Source organism: Thalassophryne amazonica, chromosome 7 (assembly GCF_902500255.1).
Source record: "Thalassophryne amazonica chromosome 7, fThaAma1.1, whole genome shotgun sequence".
NCBI classification, from domain to species: domain Eukaryota; kingdom Metazoa; phylum Chordata; class Actinopteri; order Batrachoidiformes; family Batrachoididae; genus Thalassophryne; species Thalassophryne amazonica.
Genome location: NC_047109.1, coordinates 90,380,410 through 90,395,633, shown reverse-complemented (window position 1 = coordinate 90,395,633; position 15,224 = coordinate 90,380,410). Strand labels below are relative to the sequence as shown.

Genomic DNA, 15,224 nt, shown 5'->3' with positions numbered 1-15,224 from the left:
TAATCGGAAGATAATTGGTCCGATAATGGTTTTTAAAGATAATCCGAAAAAGAAAACATTATCTTCGATAATTATCTGTTATCGGATTATCGGAAGTGTGCCCACCACTGTGTCTAGTTGATATTTTCCACTGCTAAACCAATGTCTAGTTAAAATACTTGTCGTTAGTGATTAAAATTGTTCGACAAGATGGGATTTTAAAAAAAAAATTGCACCTTAAAATAATGACATTATACGTAATGACCCGCGCTGTGCCGCTCACAGTCACACCCACACATAGAGATGTGTACCCACACCACTGACTTCATGAATGAAACTCGGTCAATAAAGGATAATTGTGTAAAAATATAATATATATATAAATGTATTGTAATGGTTTTAGGAGCTGCGCTGTGTTGAACACAGCAGCAGCTCAGCAGGACGCCTCAGCTCAGCAGCTTGAACAGCGCAGATCCGTGTAACTTTCAACGCTAATATTTTGGAATGTGTGAGTGTCAGAATAAGTTTAATACTTTCCTGACATAATGTAATGTCATTTAATTTTACTGGCTCAATATCCAGGTCAAAATGGCATTTTAACATGTATTTTGCGAGCATTTTTCTGAGTGTGTTCAGTCACGGATCTCCATTGAAAATGCATTAACATCCGTGTACTCCATCAATATTTTGCCCGGTTAGGAGACGTCATGTCGCTGTCCATGAAGGGACGTTTTTGTTTCAAAGAAAAAAATATATATACAGATAATATCATAAAATGCATAAAATTGTAATCCTGCGAACTAATCCCCATTTTTACTAAATATACCTGTAATCTGAATACGTCTTTTTTTTCTGTAACTGTAGCGGAATACAGTTACCTTTTTTTGTATCTTAATTATGTAATGCCGTTACATGTATTCCGTTACTCCCCAAGCCTGTGTGACCCTACGACAGACTGGTGTCCTGTCCAGGGTGTACCCCGCCTCACGCTCTATGATTACTGGGATAGGCTCCAGCCGCCGTATAGAAAATGGATGGATGGATCAATATTTATTTCACATAGTTCAACCTGTATATATGTAAAAACTTCATTTTATGCCTGAAACACACTGCCCATGTTGCTTGTGAGACTCAACTACTGCTGCTCACACGTGTTTATGTATACCAGGCTGTGGCCCAGGCTGATGCCGTGTGTAATGTCTGTCAAGTTGCCAAATACTTCCAGAAAACATCACATCAATGTTACTTTGAGAAAGTGAGGATGGACTGTTGGACTGCCTGGGTGGGGCCAATCAGTTCCAAGAAGGAGACACTAATCAGACGTCTGTGCTTCATAATCACTGATTCTTTTATTTATTTATTTTGGCTTTTCACAGAGTCAGCACAAAAAGGAAGAGATGATTAGCAAGGAAGTGCAGGAAGTACAGGACGCAGAGGAACTGATGAACCATTCTCAGAAAATGTTTAGAAGGGAGATATGAAGAGCTCAGGAACCTCAAGGTTATGCATGAAGGACAGGCAACGGCCGACATCAATGCTGCACACCAAGGAAATGTGCTGGTGAGGGAACTGAAAAAGGAGCTAGAAGACATGAAGGAACAGTTCATGCAAGAATTCAAAGAAACAAAGGATGAATTCAAGAAACTGTTGGACGAGAATGAAAACTGTTTGCAAATGAAAGAGGAAAACCACTGTAATGAGATGAAGGACAAAGAACAGCAAATCAGAAAAGAGCTGGTGGCTCAGGGGGCTCAACTCAAGAAGAGTTGCTGGACAGAGAGGAAATTCATAAACAAGAGCTTCAAGTGGTAGATCATTTTAAAAAAAAGCTGGAAGACCAGGAAGAGAGATTTATCAAGGAGATTAAAGACCAGAAGGAACATTTTAACAAAGAGCTCCAAGCCAAAGAAGTGTCAAAGACCAATTACAAGGGCTATGCAGTCACTGGAGTTTTTCTTTTTGCTGGACTGCTAAATACCTTACTGCAAACTTATGAACTCATTTAAATAATGAAGAGGTGAAACTTCAAACAAGGATGACCAACAACAAACCAAAGAGGATTGTATTCAGTGTTGATGTTCACGTAAATGTTTTAGTTTAGTTTAGTTTTTCTAGCGCCTTTTTGTCAGAATAGTTCGCCTGATAATTTGCTGATATGTATTTCTGTAATGTTTTCATTCAGCAATAAATAATTTTTAAGAACTAAAAAAAAAAAATACTTAGTTTTAGTCAGTCTTGGTTCACTCAGAGTTTCAGTTTTAAAATCATTACAATGATTTTAAAATCATTACAACATAGGGAATCTGAAAAACAATGTTAGCATTTGCATCAACATTCATTTGGCTGCCATTTTGGACATGCAACATGGCTCCCATAAAATATTTTTTGTACATATGTGCTTCTAATTGATGCAGCAACAACATAAAATTGATTCTGCCAATGATTTCTGCACTGACAAACCATATTAATACTCAGTGGTACTTGTATAGTACTCATGGGTATTTAGTTGTTGCAGTAATCATAGAGATCAACCACAGTACCACCACCACAATTTTTGTCAGAATGTGTCTCCTGACATTTTACTTATATTTTCGCATTGTTTTCATTTAACAATAATCGATAATACATAAAAAGTAACAAACTCTTACTTTCTGTCAGTTTTGGTTCAGATTTACAGTGGGTCAAAGGTTTAAATACACCAAGTTCAGAGAGTGTGTGTGTGTGTGTTGTTATTGGCTCGTGAGTCAGCCATCATCTGACAGCATCTCACTGAAAAGATACATCATTTTCAACGTGCTATAACTGCTAAACATAAATATATATACATAGACTCACAATAAACTTTTCCTTTGATTCTTTTTATGAGCAGAAATACACATTGCATGCATTGAATTCATAATGCAAAAGATACAAAATGCAGCAACCATATTATATTTGTCAGAAAATGAAATGGAAAAATACTGTAAGCAAAGACTATACGCCCAACCGTTGGGCAGATAAGTCATACATTGAACATTACAAGCACAACCGTTGGGCAGATAAATATGTCTTATCTTATTCGCCCAACCGTGATTTGACACGTTTTGTGCATCTAAACTACGTTTCACACCATCTTTTAAGGCTCTATTGTGGCGTATGTTTGACACATTTAACGGCGTCGTCTTTAATTACTGCGAAAACACCGCAATGGATGAAAACAGACAAACTTCATAAGCATTTTGAACGGAAGCCTGTTAACAATGACGAAACAGTTTTTGACCAAAATGCTGCTTGTTGGCTGTAAGATGGTGTTAGTTTGACACAGTTCCCTGGGTGTGATGAGCCAAACCGAACCATTTTAGATGACAGCCCCTCTCCGGGGTGCGAACCCTCCCACAGCCGGTGAAAAAATATTCGCCTTTTTTCCCTCCTGCGTTGAAACCGGAAGTGAGCTTACAAGCGCACTCATTGGTCGGTTGTGGTTGGGCGTATATGCTCGCATATTTACTTTATTGAACCAAAGGTTGGGCATATAGCCACTCCGAATACTGTAAATACTGGCCACGGGTGCTGTCATTAGTTTGTGGGAAAACAATGTTTACTGTCATCATCTCTGAACATACTGTTGCACAATACTTTGCTTAAGGAAGTTGACAAATGACAACTGAGATCAAAATACTTGTCTATGAAGACTTGCCTATGCCTGGATTTGTGTTGAGTGAAATTATCATGTGATATAATTTTTTGGATGCTAACAGCATTAGCATTGTTAGGAGCTATTGATCACTTGATGACATTGGTAATTAAGTAAGCAAGTAAGTAAAGTTTATTTGTACAGCATCTTTCAAGATAAAATCGCAAAGTGATTTACAGTAATTTAAGAAACACAGAAATAAAAAGGCAGAAACTAAAAACAATTAATATAAATGTAGTTAAAAGCAAGCCTGTACAAATGGCTCTTGAGCTTCTCCTTAAAAATTCCAACAGAGTTCACGGAACGTAGGTGTAGTGGCAGTGCATTCCACAGTTTGGGAGCCACAACCTCAAATGCACAATCTCCTTTGGACTTCGGCCTTTACCTTGGTACAACCAACAGGTTCTGGTCCGAGAACTTCAGAGACCTGCTTCTCACATAAGGGTGCAAGAGCTCACTGATTTAAGGTGGTATTTGACTGTGCAAAGCTCTAAAAGTCATCACCAATATTTTGAATTGCAGTCTGAACCGAATTGGGAGCCAAATGCAACGTTAGGTAGTTAATCCACAATTACTGGGGAAATAAGCAGTCATACTTTTTAATCCACACAACCAAAGTAAAACTGTTATGAGAATCCCCAATCAGCCCCCCCAAAATATGTTTTCAAGAACATCTGAACTGAGGTTAGCTTGCTCGCTGGGCTTGTCAGTAATTCTTAAAATGGGGGCGTGTCTTGCCTATGTCACCCGCACATATGGGTTGGTCCTGCACGCACACACAATTATATACTGTTTTGTATAATAATCCAGAGCCTGTGGATCATGAAGCGCTGTATGAGTTTAGCTGAGAAACGTTCGGTAAAGAGAACAGCAGAAAATGACTTCTTCTAACCTGATTGCATTCATGTGACTTTTCAATCGCTGAAATGGATTTAAAAAAAATTGGATTTATATTTTTCATGCCTGTGGCTTCTTCTCCAGTCATAGATACTCAAGTAAAAGATGTTAATGATTTAATATTGCTGGTTTGTTAAAATCCCTGTCTGCAGATCATTTTTTTCTGTCTATTTTAGCTGTGTCATGTCATGGCATGAGTGAAAAATAGGCACTGGGTGTATTCTTGAGTGGGATTGTGACACCTGCGATGCAAGACACACATCAGGGACGCTTCCCTCATGCAGGTGGTGTGCAAGTTTTAATCTAATAACACGGCCGTCTCAATGAAATCAACACGCAATGCAGCAACAAAGCCAGTATGTTTCAGGCCTCAGTCTCATGTATCAATGAAACTTGTGATTAATGTTACTGGGTGAGAACCAGATGACTTTTAGATTTCAAAGCAGGCCCTGGTGTTCTTACTTTTATGAATGACTGGATGAGGAGATCCAGTACTGCATTCTTCAACTCCACCCTCTCAAAGAACCCTTGGAACTAGTCATACTGTTACTACTTTGATAATTACTACTACTATCTTAAACTATGAGAACATCTGTGGTTACACAGGCAGTTACACAACAGAGTATGGCACATGTTCACATATGTGATGACACTTCCTGGCTGTGACAGCTGTGCCTCCTTAAAGGGTCACCCTTCCCTTATTAGCATAAATGATCCTGGGTTGTGATCATTCCACTGCTATGATGGAAAACAATGATGTGCTTGCACACACAGTGCGTCTCCCAGCATGTGTTCAGCAATTTGTCAGTACCTGAGCAATGAGCTAATGATGAGAGATCTCTGCAAAGGTTAATCCAACTGCACTGTAATAATTAAACAGCATTCATTAAAATGGAATATGGCACACATGACGATCTCAGAAGTGATGCCACTGCTATAGATACAGAGCTGACATAATGTTGATATATGAAAAAGAATTCAGTCCTATATAGGCCCTGAGGAATGTTGGGCCAGTGCTAATGCTCTGATACTGTGGTGTGAAGGGGATGGCAATCAGTTACATCAGTCCAATGCAGGCTACTGTTGTGTGCAACAATATAATTTATTGTATAGTATTCAATGATGCAAATATGTAGTTAGTACAAAAAAAAAAAAAAAAAAAAAAAAAAAAAAAAAACTTTCTGACCTCAATGCCTTCGATATCCTGGATAAACTTGTAGCTGACAGACTGCAGAGCCTCCAAAGTCCATGGGTGGAACCAATCAATGGTGGTGCATTGGATGAGTGCTGGGAATCGACGGGCCCTGAGCCGTAGGGTATCGCCCACTGGAGACAAACACAGCACCACCTACAGACAGCGATTTGTCATCCAGTAATGCCCACAAGTAACATAATAACAACAACATGCATACTAGCCAGACAAGATATTTCACCAGGGGCATAATCTACAGATATGTCAGATATGTCAGATTAGAAGACATAACATGCAATGTAAATGCTATCCAAAACCTGGCAACCATCTGGCACCATGCTTTCATCACCCTGGCATGCAGACAGGCAGCCACATTCCCTGTTGTCTCGAACAGAAGGTAACGCTACAAGAGGCCTTGGCACTGAGACGAGCTGGATTGCATACACGTGTCTGTGACCAGAATTTTGTTCCCTATAACCCCCCTCCTCATTTGAGTATATTAATTCAGCTTGTCAAACATGTTTAATGACATTACACAGCAGCTGTGCTTTACAGTTTACTCAAACATTCTCTAGCACTTGTAACATTTTCTATTCGCTGTGAATGTTGGCAGCGGTGGCTCCTTTCCTGTGCTGTCTTTAATAAGACTGACTTTCAGCTGACTTTGACTTTGAGTAGTGGTGGGCACAGCTAACCTAAATGTTAGCTTTGATATCTGCTAATCTGTTAACTGAAAAATTAACATTATTAACAATAAAGCACTAAACTGTGAATAAAATTTTATTATATGAATTTAGCTTTTGCATGTTTGCATGTGAAAAACACACCTAAAGAGCTGAAATTTTAATATGTTGAAGAGTAGACATGCTTGGTTCCAAAAAAGGTTTAGAATACCAAGATCAGAGGATGACCAAGATGTACACAAAATGATCAAATTAACTAATTAGCTAGTAGTTTCCATACAACATACAGTTAATTCACAGTACAGAAAGTCCTGCATGAATATGAAATTTTTAGAGACAAAAAAACAAAACAAAAAAAACACATGGAAACTTTTTTTATTAATCTAATTCATTAATTTAATTGTGCTCAACCTCTTGCTCCTCCATCTCTTGAAGTGACGCCTGTTGCCTTCACACAATGAATCAATTTTGCATACTGGATTAGTGTGGAAACTCCAACGGGAACAAGCATATATGATTTTCAGGGTTATAAAGGTTTTTGATATTAAACTTTGATAAAAAAAATGTTAGTTAACAAAGTTTTCAAAATTAGCAGACAGTTAGCTTCTCTAATTCTCTGTTAGCTGATTAGTTGAACTGTGCCTACCACTGACTTTGAGGATGTTAAACATGTCCAGCTACATTTAAGTTTAGACGGTAGTTAAAAATAATTTTTGCCCAATATGACCTTTAAGCCTCTGTTATCTTGGCAATACAAACTTTTACACTTACTATATTAGGCATGGGGAGCAGAAACAATGAGATCTTGGTTGAAAGCAGTACTCACAAAAGTGGCAGTAGTTCATTTGTCATGAAGCAGAAAAAGATTGCTCTGGAAACACTGGAAAATATCACTATCTTTTGAAAGACAATTTGAAATACTGCACCGTGAGCTGCAATTGGACTCGCCCAATGAAGAATCTCCAACAGTTCTTCTTGTTGTCAATCAGTCCAAGGGCTCGGACTTCTGCTCTCACATCTGACACAATTCCTTCAGTCTCCTCCTCAGTGAAGAGTTCTGGAATTTCTCCTACAGAAAAAGAAATGCTGTGATCACACACTCTCAAACAGTACACTTCCAGGAAGAAGGCACAAAACCAAGAGGTTTCCAATTTTAGAACATGTACACAGTAAAATCACCAATGTTAAATTAACACTGACAGTGAACCTATGGTCCCACTCTGGCCAGAGTAGGACCATTGTTGGGAAGGTGTCGTGACACGGACCCACAACAGGGGGCGTTAATGAACGGACAATGGATAAGCCAAAAAGTAACAATTTAATGTTGTGAATCGCACAACGAAGTACAGACAATAACAATATTGCGGAATGTCAATTATACACAAGGTGACGTGTGGGCAGGCTCGAAGATAGAAGACGTCTGGCGAGAGAAGAGCCGGATCCCACACAGCTTCCACCACCAACGGATCTGAAGAACACCGGAGCAGCCAAGCCCTGCGCCCCAGGTGGCCACTGTCTTCAGCAGTCAGACCCGGTACTGCTGGCAGAGAACAGAAACAGTATTGATGAGTGTGAGTTCGCACACTCAGTAATCCCACAGTCTGTGTTCTTTTGGGAGGGAGCACCTCCACCTCCAATCACACACTCGTGCAGCTCCTGCCTAATCACTTATCTGGTTGGGGTGTGAAGCGAAGCCGTCGCTGATCACACCAAACGCCAATCCCACAGATAAGGAAAACACCACAGGAAAACGGCTGCAAAGAAGTTCAGATTATTACTCAATGTTTTAAGTCAGCAGAGAAAATTACCTGAGTGGTAGCTGATTTCTCGGCGGGGAGGTGGAGTTGCAGTCCGGCTTTTATGGAGGTTGATGTAGACGAGTGACAGCTGGTGTTGATGATGTGACAGCTGTCACTCCACTAGTTTCGGCGCCCTCTCGTGCTTGAAGCCCGCACTCCAAGCAGGGCGCCATCTGGTGGTGGTGGGCCAGCAGTACCTCCTCTTCAGCGGCCCACACAACAGGACCCCCCCCCTCAACGGGCGCCTCCTGGCGCCCGACCTGGCTTGTCCGGGTGACAGTTGTAGAAATCGGCCAGGAGGGCCGGGTCCAGGATGAAACTCCTCTTCACCCAGGAGCGTTCTTCGGGTCCATACCCCTCCCAGTCCACCAGATACTGGAACCCCCGACCCTTACGACAGACGTCCAGGAGCCGACGCATGGTCCATGCCGGAAACCCGTCGATGATCCGGGCAGGAGGCGGTGCAGGTCCAGGGGTGCAGAGTGGTGAGGTGTGATGGGGTTTGAGACGGGACACGTGGAACACCGGGTGGATCCGCAGTGAAGCTGGCAGCTTTAACTTCACTGCGGCCGGACTGAGGACTTTGAGGATGGGAAACGGTCCGATAAACCTGTCTTTGAGTTTCTGTGATTCCACTTGCAGCGGGATGTCCTTGGTCGATAACCACACCTCCTGCCCGGGCTGGTATGCAGGGGCCGGGGAACGCCGGCGGTCTGCATGGGCCTTGGCCCTCGTCCGGGCCTTCAACAGCGCAGAACGGGCGGTCCGCCACACCGGCGGCACCTCCTGAGGTGGGCCTGGACCGAGGGCACACCGACCTCTCCCTCCACAAGTGGGAACAATGGGGGCTGGTACCCCAAACACACCTCAAATGGGGAGAGGCCGGTGGCTGACGACACTTGGCTGTTGTGGGCGTACTCGATCCAGGCCAGATGGGCGCTCCAGGCCGTCGGGTGCGCGGAGGTTACGCAGCGGAGGGCCTGCTCCAGCTCCTGGTTAGCCCGCTCTGCCTGTCCGTTTGTCTGAGGGTGATACCCGGACGAGAGACTCACGGTGGCCCCCAGTTCCCTGCAGAAGCTCCTCCAAACCTGGGAGGAGAACTGAGGACCACGATCCGAGACGATGTCCGCTGGTATCCCATGCAGACGCACGACGTGGTGGACCAGGAGGTCTGCTGTCTCCTGGGCCGTAGGGAGCTTCGGGAGGGCCACGAAGTGGGCCGCCTTGGAGAACCGATCCACTATCGTGAGGATGGTGGTGTTGCCCTGGGACGGCGGGAGGCCCGTGACAAAGTCCAGGCCGATGTGGGACCAGGGGCGGTGAGGTACCGGTAGGGGCTGGAGGAGTCCCGAAGTCCTCTTATGGTCAGCCTTGCCCCTGGCACAGGTGGTACAGGCCTGGACGTAGTCCCGGACGTCGGCCTCCATAGACGCCCACCAGAAGCGCTGCTGGACCACTGCCATGGTTCTGTGCACCCGGGATGACAGGAGAGCTTGGAACCATGACAGAAGTCCAAAACCGCAGCTCTGGCCTCTGGTGGGACGTACAGTTTGTTCTTCGGGCCGGTCCCCGGGTCCGGGTTCCGTGTCAGGGCCTCCCGGATGGTCTTCTCCATGTCCCAGGTGAGAGTGGCCATGACAGTGGACTCGGGGATGATGGTCTCTGTGGGGTCTGACAACTCGGCCTTGGCCTCCTCTTCATGCACCCGGGACAGGGCATCTGATCGTTGGTTCTTGGTCCCGGGGCGGTATGTAATCTGGAAGTCAAAGCGCCCGAAGAACAGTGACCAGCGGGCTTGCCTGGGGTTCAGCCGCTTGGCGGTCCGGATGTACTCTAGGTTCCGATGGTCCGTGAAAACCGTGAAGGGCACCGTCGCTCCCTCCAACAGGTGTCTCCACTCTTCAAGAGCCTCCTTCACCGCCAGGAGTTCCCGATTGCCGACGTCATAGTTCCTCTCAGCCGGGGTCAACCTGCGGGAAAAATAGGCACAAGGGTGGAGAACCTTATCAGACTCCCCGCTCTGGGACAGCACGGCTCCTATCCCTGAGTCAGAGGCATCCACTTCCACTGTGAACTGGCGATTAGAATCAGGCTGCACCAGAACTGGTGCAGACGAGAACCGGCGTTTCAACTCCCTAAACGCGGCTTCGCACCGATCCGACCAGGTGAAGGGGACCTTAGTGGAGGTCAGGGCTGTCAGGGGGCTAACTACCTGACTGTAGCCCTTAATGAACCTCCTGTAGAAATTTGCAAAGCCGAGGAACTGTTGCAGCTTCCTACGGCTTGTTGGTTGGGGCCAATCTCTCACCGCCGCAACCTTGGCCGGATCAGGGGCGACGGAGTTGGAGGAGATGATGAACCCCAGGAAGGACAAAGAAGTGCGGTGGAACTCGCACTTCTTGTTGTGAAAGTGTAGTGACACGGACCCACAACAGGGGGCGCAAATGAACGGTCAATAGATGAGCCAAAAAAGTAACAATTTAATGTTGTGAAGGTGCACAACGAATATACAGACAATCTCAGAATCTGATAACAGTCAATCCACAAAGGTGACGTGTGGGCAGGCTCGAGGATAGAAGACGTCTGTCCTGAGAAGAGCCGGAACCACACGATTTCCGCCGCCACAGAACCTGGTGAATACTGGAGCCGCCAAGTCCCGAATTCCCAGGTGATCACCGTCCCCGACTGTCGGATCTGGTACTGCTGGCGAAGAGCAAAGACAGTCAAGTGTGGGTGTGTGTACACCCCGTAACAACAATGGTGGGAATGCCACCTCCACCTCTAACACACACTCGTGCAGCGTCTGTGTAACCACTTATCTGACGTAGGACGAAACAGTCGCAACCCACGCCGGTCCTCTGGTTGACAGCTGCAACACAATAGCACTTGGAATCAATCAATATAGGCAGAGAATGTTACCTCCATAGAAGTACGAAATCTCGGCAACGAGGTGGAGATGACGTCTGGTCTTTATGGAGTGAGATGATGTAGAGTAGATGGGTGACAGCTGTCAAGAGATAATGAGTGACAGCTGTCACCCCCGGCTGTGTCCGTGGCGGCAGCACCCTCTCGTGCCTGAAGCCCGCACTTCAGGCAGGGCGCCCTCTGGTGGTGGGCCAGCAGTACCTCCTCTTCTGGCGGCCCACACAACACTTCTCGCCCTTCACAAACAGCCGGTTCTCCAACAACCGCTGTAGGACCTGACGTACATGCTGGACATGAGTCTCAGGGTCCGGAGAAAAGATGAGTATGTCGTCTAGATATACGAAGACAAACCGATGCAGGAAGTCCCGCAAGACGTCATTAACCAATGCTTGGAACGTCGCGGGGGCGTTTGTGAGGCCGAACGGCATGACCAGGTACTCAAAGTGACCTAAGGAGGTGTTAAATGCCGTCTTCCACTCGTCTCCCTTCCGGATCCGAACCAAGTGGTACGCATTCCTAAGATCGAGTTTGGTGAATATTTGGGCTCCATGCAGGGGCGTGAACACCGAATCCAACATTGGTAATGGGTATCGATTGCGAACCGTAATCTCGTTCAGCCCTCTGTAATCGATGCATGGACGGAGTCCGCCGTCCTTCTTACCCACAAAAAAGAAACCCGCGCCCATCGGGGAGGTGGAGTTCCGGATCAACCCGGCAGCTAAGGAGTCCCGGATGTAGGTCTCCATTGATTCGCGTTCCGGACGTGAGAGGTTGAACAGCCTGCTGGACAGATACTCAGCGCCCGGGATCAAATCGATGGCGCAATCGTACGGTCGGTGCGGGGAAAGGGCGAGTGCCAGATCTTTGCTGAAGACGTCAGCAAGATCGTGGTACTCCTCCGGTACTGCCGTCAGATTGGGGGGGACTATGACCTCCTCTTTAGCTGTCACACCGGGTGGAACCGAGGATCCTAAACACTCCCGGTGGCAGGTTTCGCTCCACTGCGTCACAACCCCAGATGGCCAATCAATCCGGGGATTGTGTTTCAACACCCATGGAAAACCCAAAATCACTCGGGAGGTAGAAGGTGTTACATAAAACACAATCTCCTCCCTGTGATTCCCAGACACAACCAATGTCACGGGCTGTGTCTGGTGTGTGATTAATGGAAGAAGGGTGCCATCTAGTGCCTGTACCTTCAAAGGTGAAGGCAGAGCCACCAGAGGGAGCCCTACTTCCTTTGCCCATCTGCTGTCCAGCAGATTCCCTTCCGACCCCGTGTCTACGAGTGCTGGGGCGTGAAGGGTTAACTCCTCACTAAGGATCGTGACTGGGATTCGTGCGGATCTACGGGGCTTCCCCGCATGCGTGTTATGGCCCACCCTTAGCCCAGTTTCTAAGGACGGGCGTTGTAGTTTGACCGTTTGGGGCAGTTCCTCTGTATATGACCACTAGAGCCACAGAAAAAAACACTCCCCGCGGGCCAGCCTCCTTTGTCTGTCATTTGGTTTCACTTTGGCCCTGCTCGTGTCCATAGCTTCGTCAGCAGGGGGAGCTGTTGCCACACGGGGCCCTCTGGCTGTGGAGCGTGGGGACGACGGCACCCTTTCAGACCCGGAAGGAAGAGGGACGGCTCGTGCCCGGTCACGCCCCCCGCCCTGCTCCCGACGGTGTTCCTCTAAGCGGTTGTCTAAGCGTATAACCAGGTCGACAAGCCCGTCAAAATCCCGCGGTTCCTCCTTAGCCAGCGATGCTCCTTCAGGACCGGAGACAGTCCGTTTATGAAGGCGGCGCGGAGTGCAACGGTATTCCAGCCGGACCTCGCAGCCGCGATGCGGAAGTCGACTGCATACTTGGCTGCACTCCGGCGCCCCTGTCTCATTGACAGTAGCACGCTCGAAGCGGTCTCGCCTCTGTTGGGATGATCAAAAACCTGTTTGAACTCCCTTACAAACCCAGCGTATGACGATAGGAGCCGTGAGTTCTGCTCCCAGAGCGCCGTAGCCCAGGTGCGTGCCTCTCCTCGAAGCAGATTAATAACATAAGCCACCCGGCTAGCGTCTGACGCGTACATGACGGGACGCTGTGCAAAGACGAGCGAACACTGCATTAGGACGTCCGCGCACGTCACAACACAACCTCCGTACGGCTCCGGAGGGCTTATGTATGCTTCAGGGGACGGTGGGGGGGGTCGTTGAACGACCAGTGGAACGTCTGTGTCTGACATGGGACCAGCAGGAGGAGGTGCTGCAGCAGCGCTTTGATCGCGCGCCTCCACCCTGGCGGTGAGAGCCTCCATCCTCCGATTGAGAATAACGTTCTGCTCGGTTACGAAATCCAACCGAGCAGTGAAAGCGGTTAGAATTTGCTGCAGCTAACCTAACACGCCTCCTGCTGGCGCCTGTGCACCTCACTCTTCCATTGGCTGTTCAAGTGATGGTTGACGCCCCTCGGGATCCATGATGCTGGCCGAGAAATCCTGTTGGGAAGGTGTCGTGACACGGACCCACAACAGGGGGCGTTAATGAACGGACAATGGATAAGCCAAAAAGTAACAATTTAATGTTGTGAATCGCACAATGAAGTACAGACAATAACAATATTACGGAATGTCAATTATACACAAGGTGATGTGTGGGCAGGCTCGAAGATAGAAGACGTCTGGCGAGAGAAGAGCCGGATCCCACACAGCTTCCACCACCAACGGATCTGAAGAACACCGGAGCCGCCAAGCCCTGCGCCCCAGGTGGCCACTGTCTTCAGCAGTCAGACCCGGTACTGCTGGCAGAGAACAGAAACAGTATTGATGAGTGTGAGTTCGCACACTCAGTAATCCCACAGTCTGTGTTCTTTTGGGAGGGAGCACCTCCACCTCCAATCACACACTCGTGCAGCTCCTGTCTAATCACTTATCTGGTTGGGGTGTGAAGCGAAGCCGTCACTGATCACACCAAACGCCAATCCCACAGATAAGGAAAACACCACAGGAAAATGGCTGCAAAGAAGTTCAGATTATTACTCAATGTTTTAAGTCAGCAGAGAAAATTACCTGAGTGGTAGCTGATTTCTCGGCGGGGAGCTGGAGTTGCAGTCCGGCTTTTATGGAGGTTGACGTAGACGAGTGACAGCTGGTGTTGATGATGTGACAGCTGTCACTCCACTAGTTTCTGCGCCCTCTCGTGCTTGAAGCCCGCACTCCAAGCAGGGCGCCATCTGGTGGTGGTGGGCCAGCAGTACCTCCTCTTCAGCGGCCCACACAACAACCATATGTACACCAGCAGTGTTAATAATTTAACACTGTCAATGTTAGTTTTACATTGGTGATTTTACTGTGTAGAAATGAATAAAATCACACAATAAAGAAATGCTACAGAAAAATGTGTAGAATTGCTAGAGGAACATCTGATTCTACAGTTACTGTATGTGACTCATAGGTCTGTTGTCTCAGGCATAGCTGATACACAGTCTGACTGTGACAGGTTTTGATTCTCACCTGATGCAAGTAAGTCATTAATGATAATGAGAAACCGCTCATCAGTGATCTGTGCATCAGTCAGGAGCAGAGCAATGCGCTGGTTCTTCACTCCAGTCTTCAGGAATAAGCCTGCCAGATACGCCTAAGCAAAACCACATAGGTAGAAAGAGAAGACGGAGTCCATGAAAGATCTCTAAAATGTACAACAACATTAAAACCAAAATGGATGATTTAATGATTATATTAACCATTTCAATGATCAGCTTTTGAAATATTTCCCAGTGGTTTTTAACAGTATCTGATTAATTATTTCCCCTGTCAGTGGAAAAGCTGAACAATACTCAGGAAATATTCATCTACAGAATTTTTCTGCGACTAGAGCCATTTTTTTATCATTCAAGGCAATGTTTAAGTACTGTGACTACAAGTGGGGCAGTTAAAAGATGCAAATAATCTTAAAGAATAAATTACAATCTTAGAGTGTCCAAAATGTCTCATTTTGCCAGTTAACCAACCTACAACTATCAAAAATATAAAGGCAACACTTGTTTTCACTTATGTTGTTGTAAGTAAAAAAGCTGACTTGTTGTATGCACACAAA

At 46.3% G+C, this 15,224-nt stretch overlaps 1 protein-coding gene across 1 annotated transcript in view; it reads right to left on the bottom strand.

The window, feature by feature from the left end:
• Window positions 1–15,224, bottom strand: part of LOC117514523 (dynein heavy chain 11, axonemal) — a 174,447-nt gene that overhangs the window by 75,798 nt on the left and 83,425 nt on the right. Inside the window, exons 53-55 of the mRNA XM_034175026.1 lie at window positions 14,642–14,765; window positions 7,351–7,493; window positions 5,736–5,897 (exon numbers count right to left, since the gene is read on the bottom strand). Of these exons, the coding sequence (XP_034030917.1) occupies window positions 5,736–5,897; window positions 7,351–7,493; window positions 14,642–14,765 (429 nt within the window). The remainder of the gene's footprint in view (window positions 1–5,735; window positions 5,898–7,350; window positions 7,494–14,641; window positions 14,766–15,224) is intronic.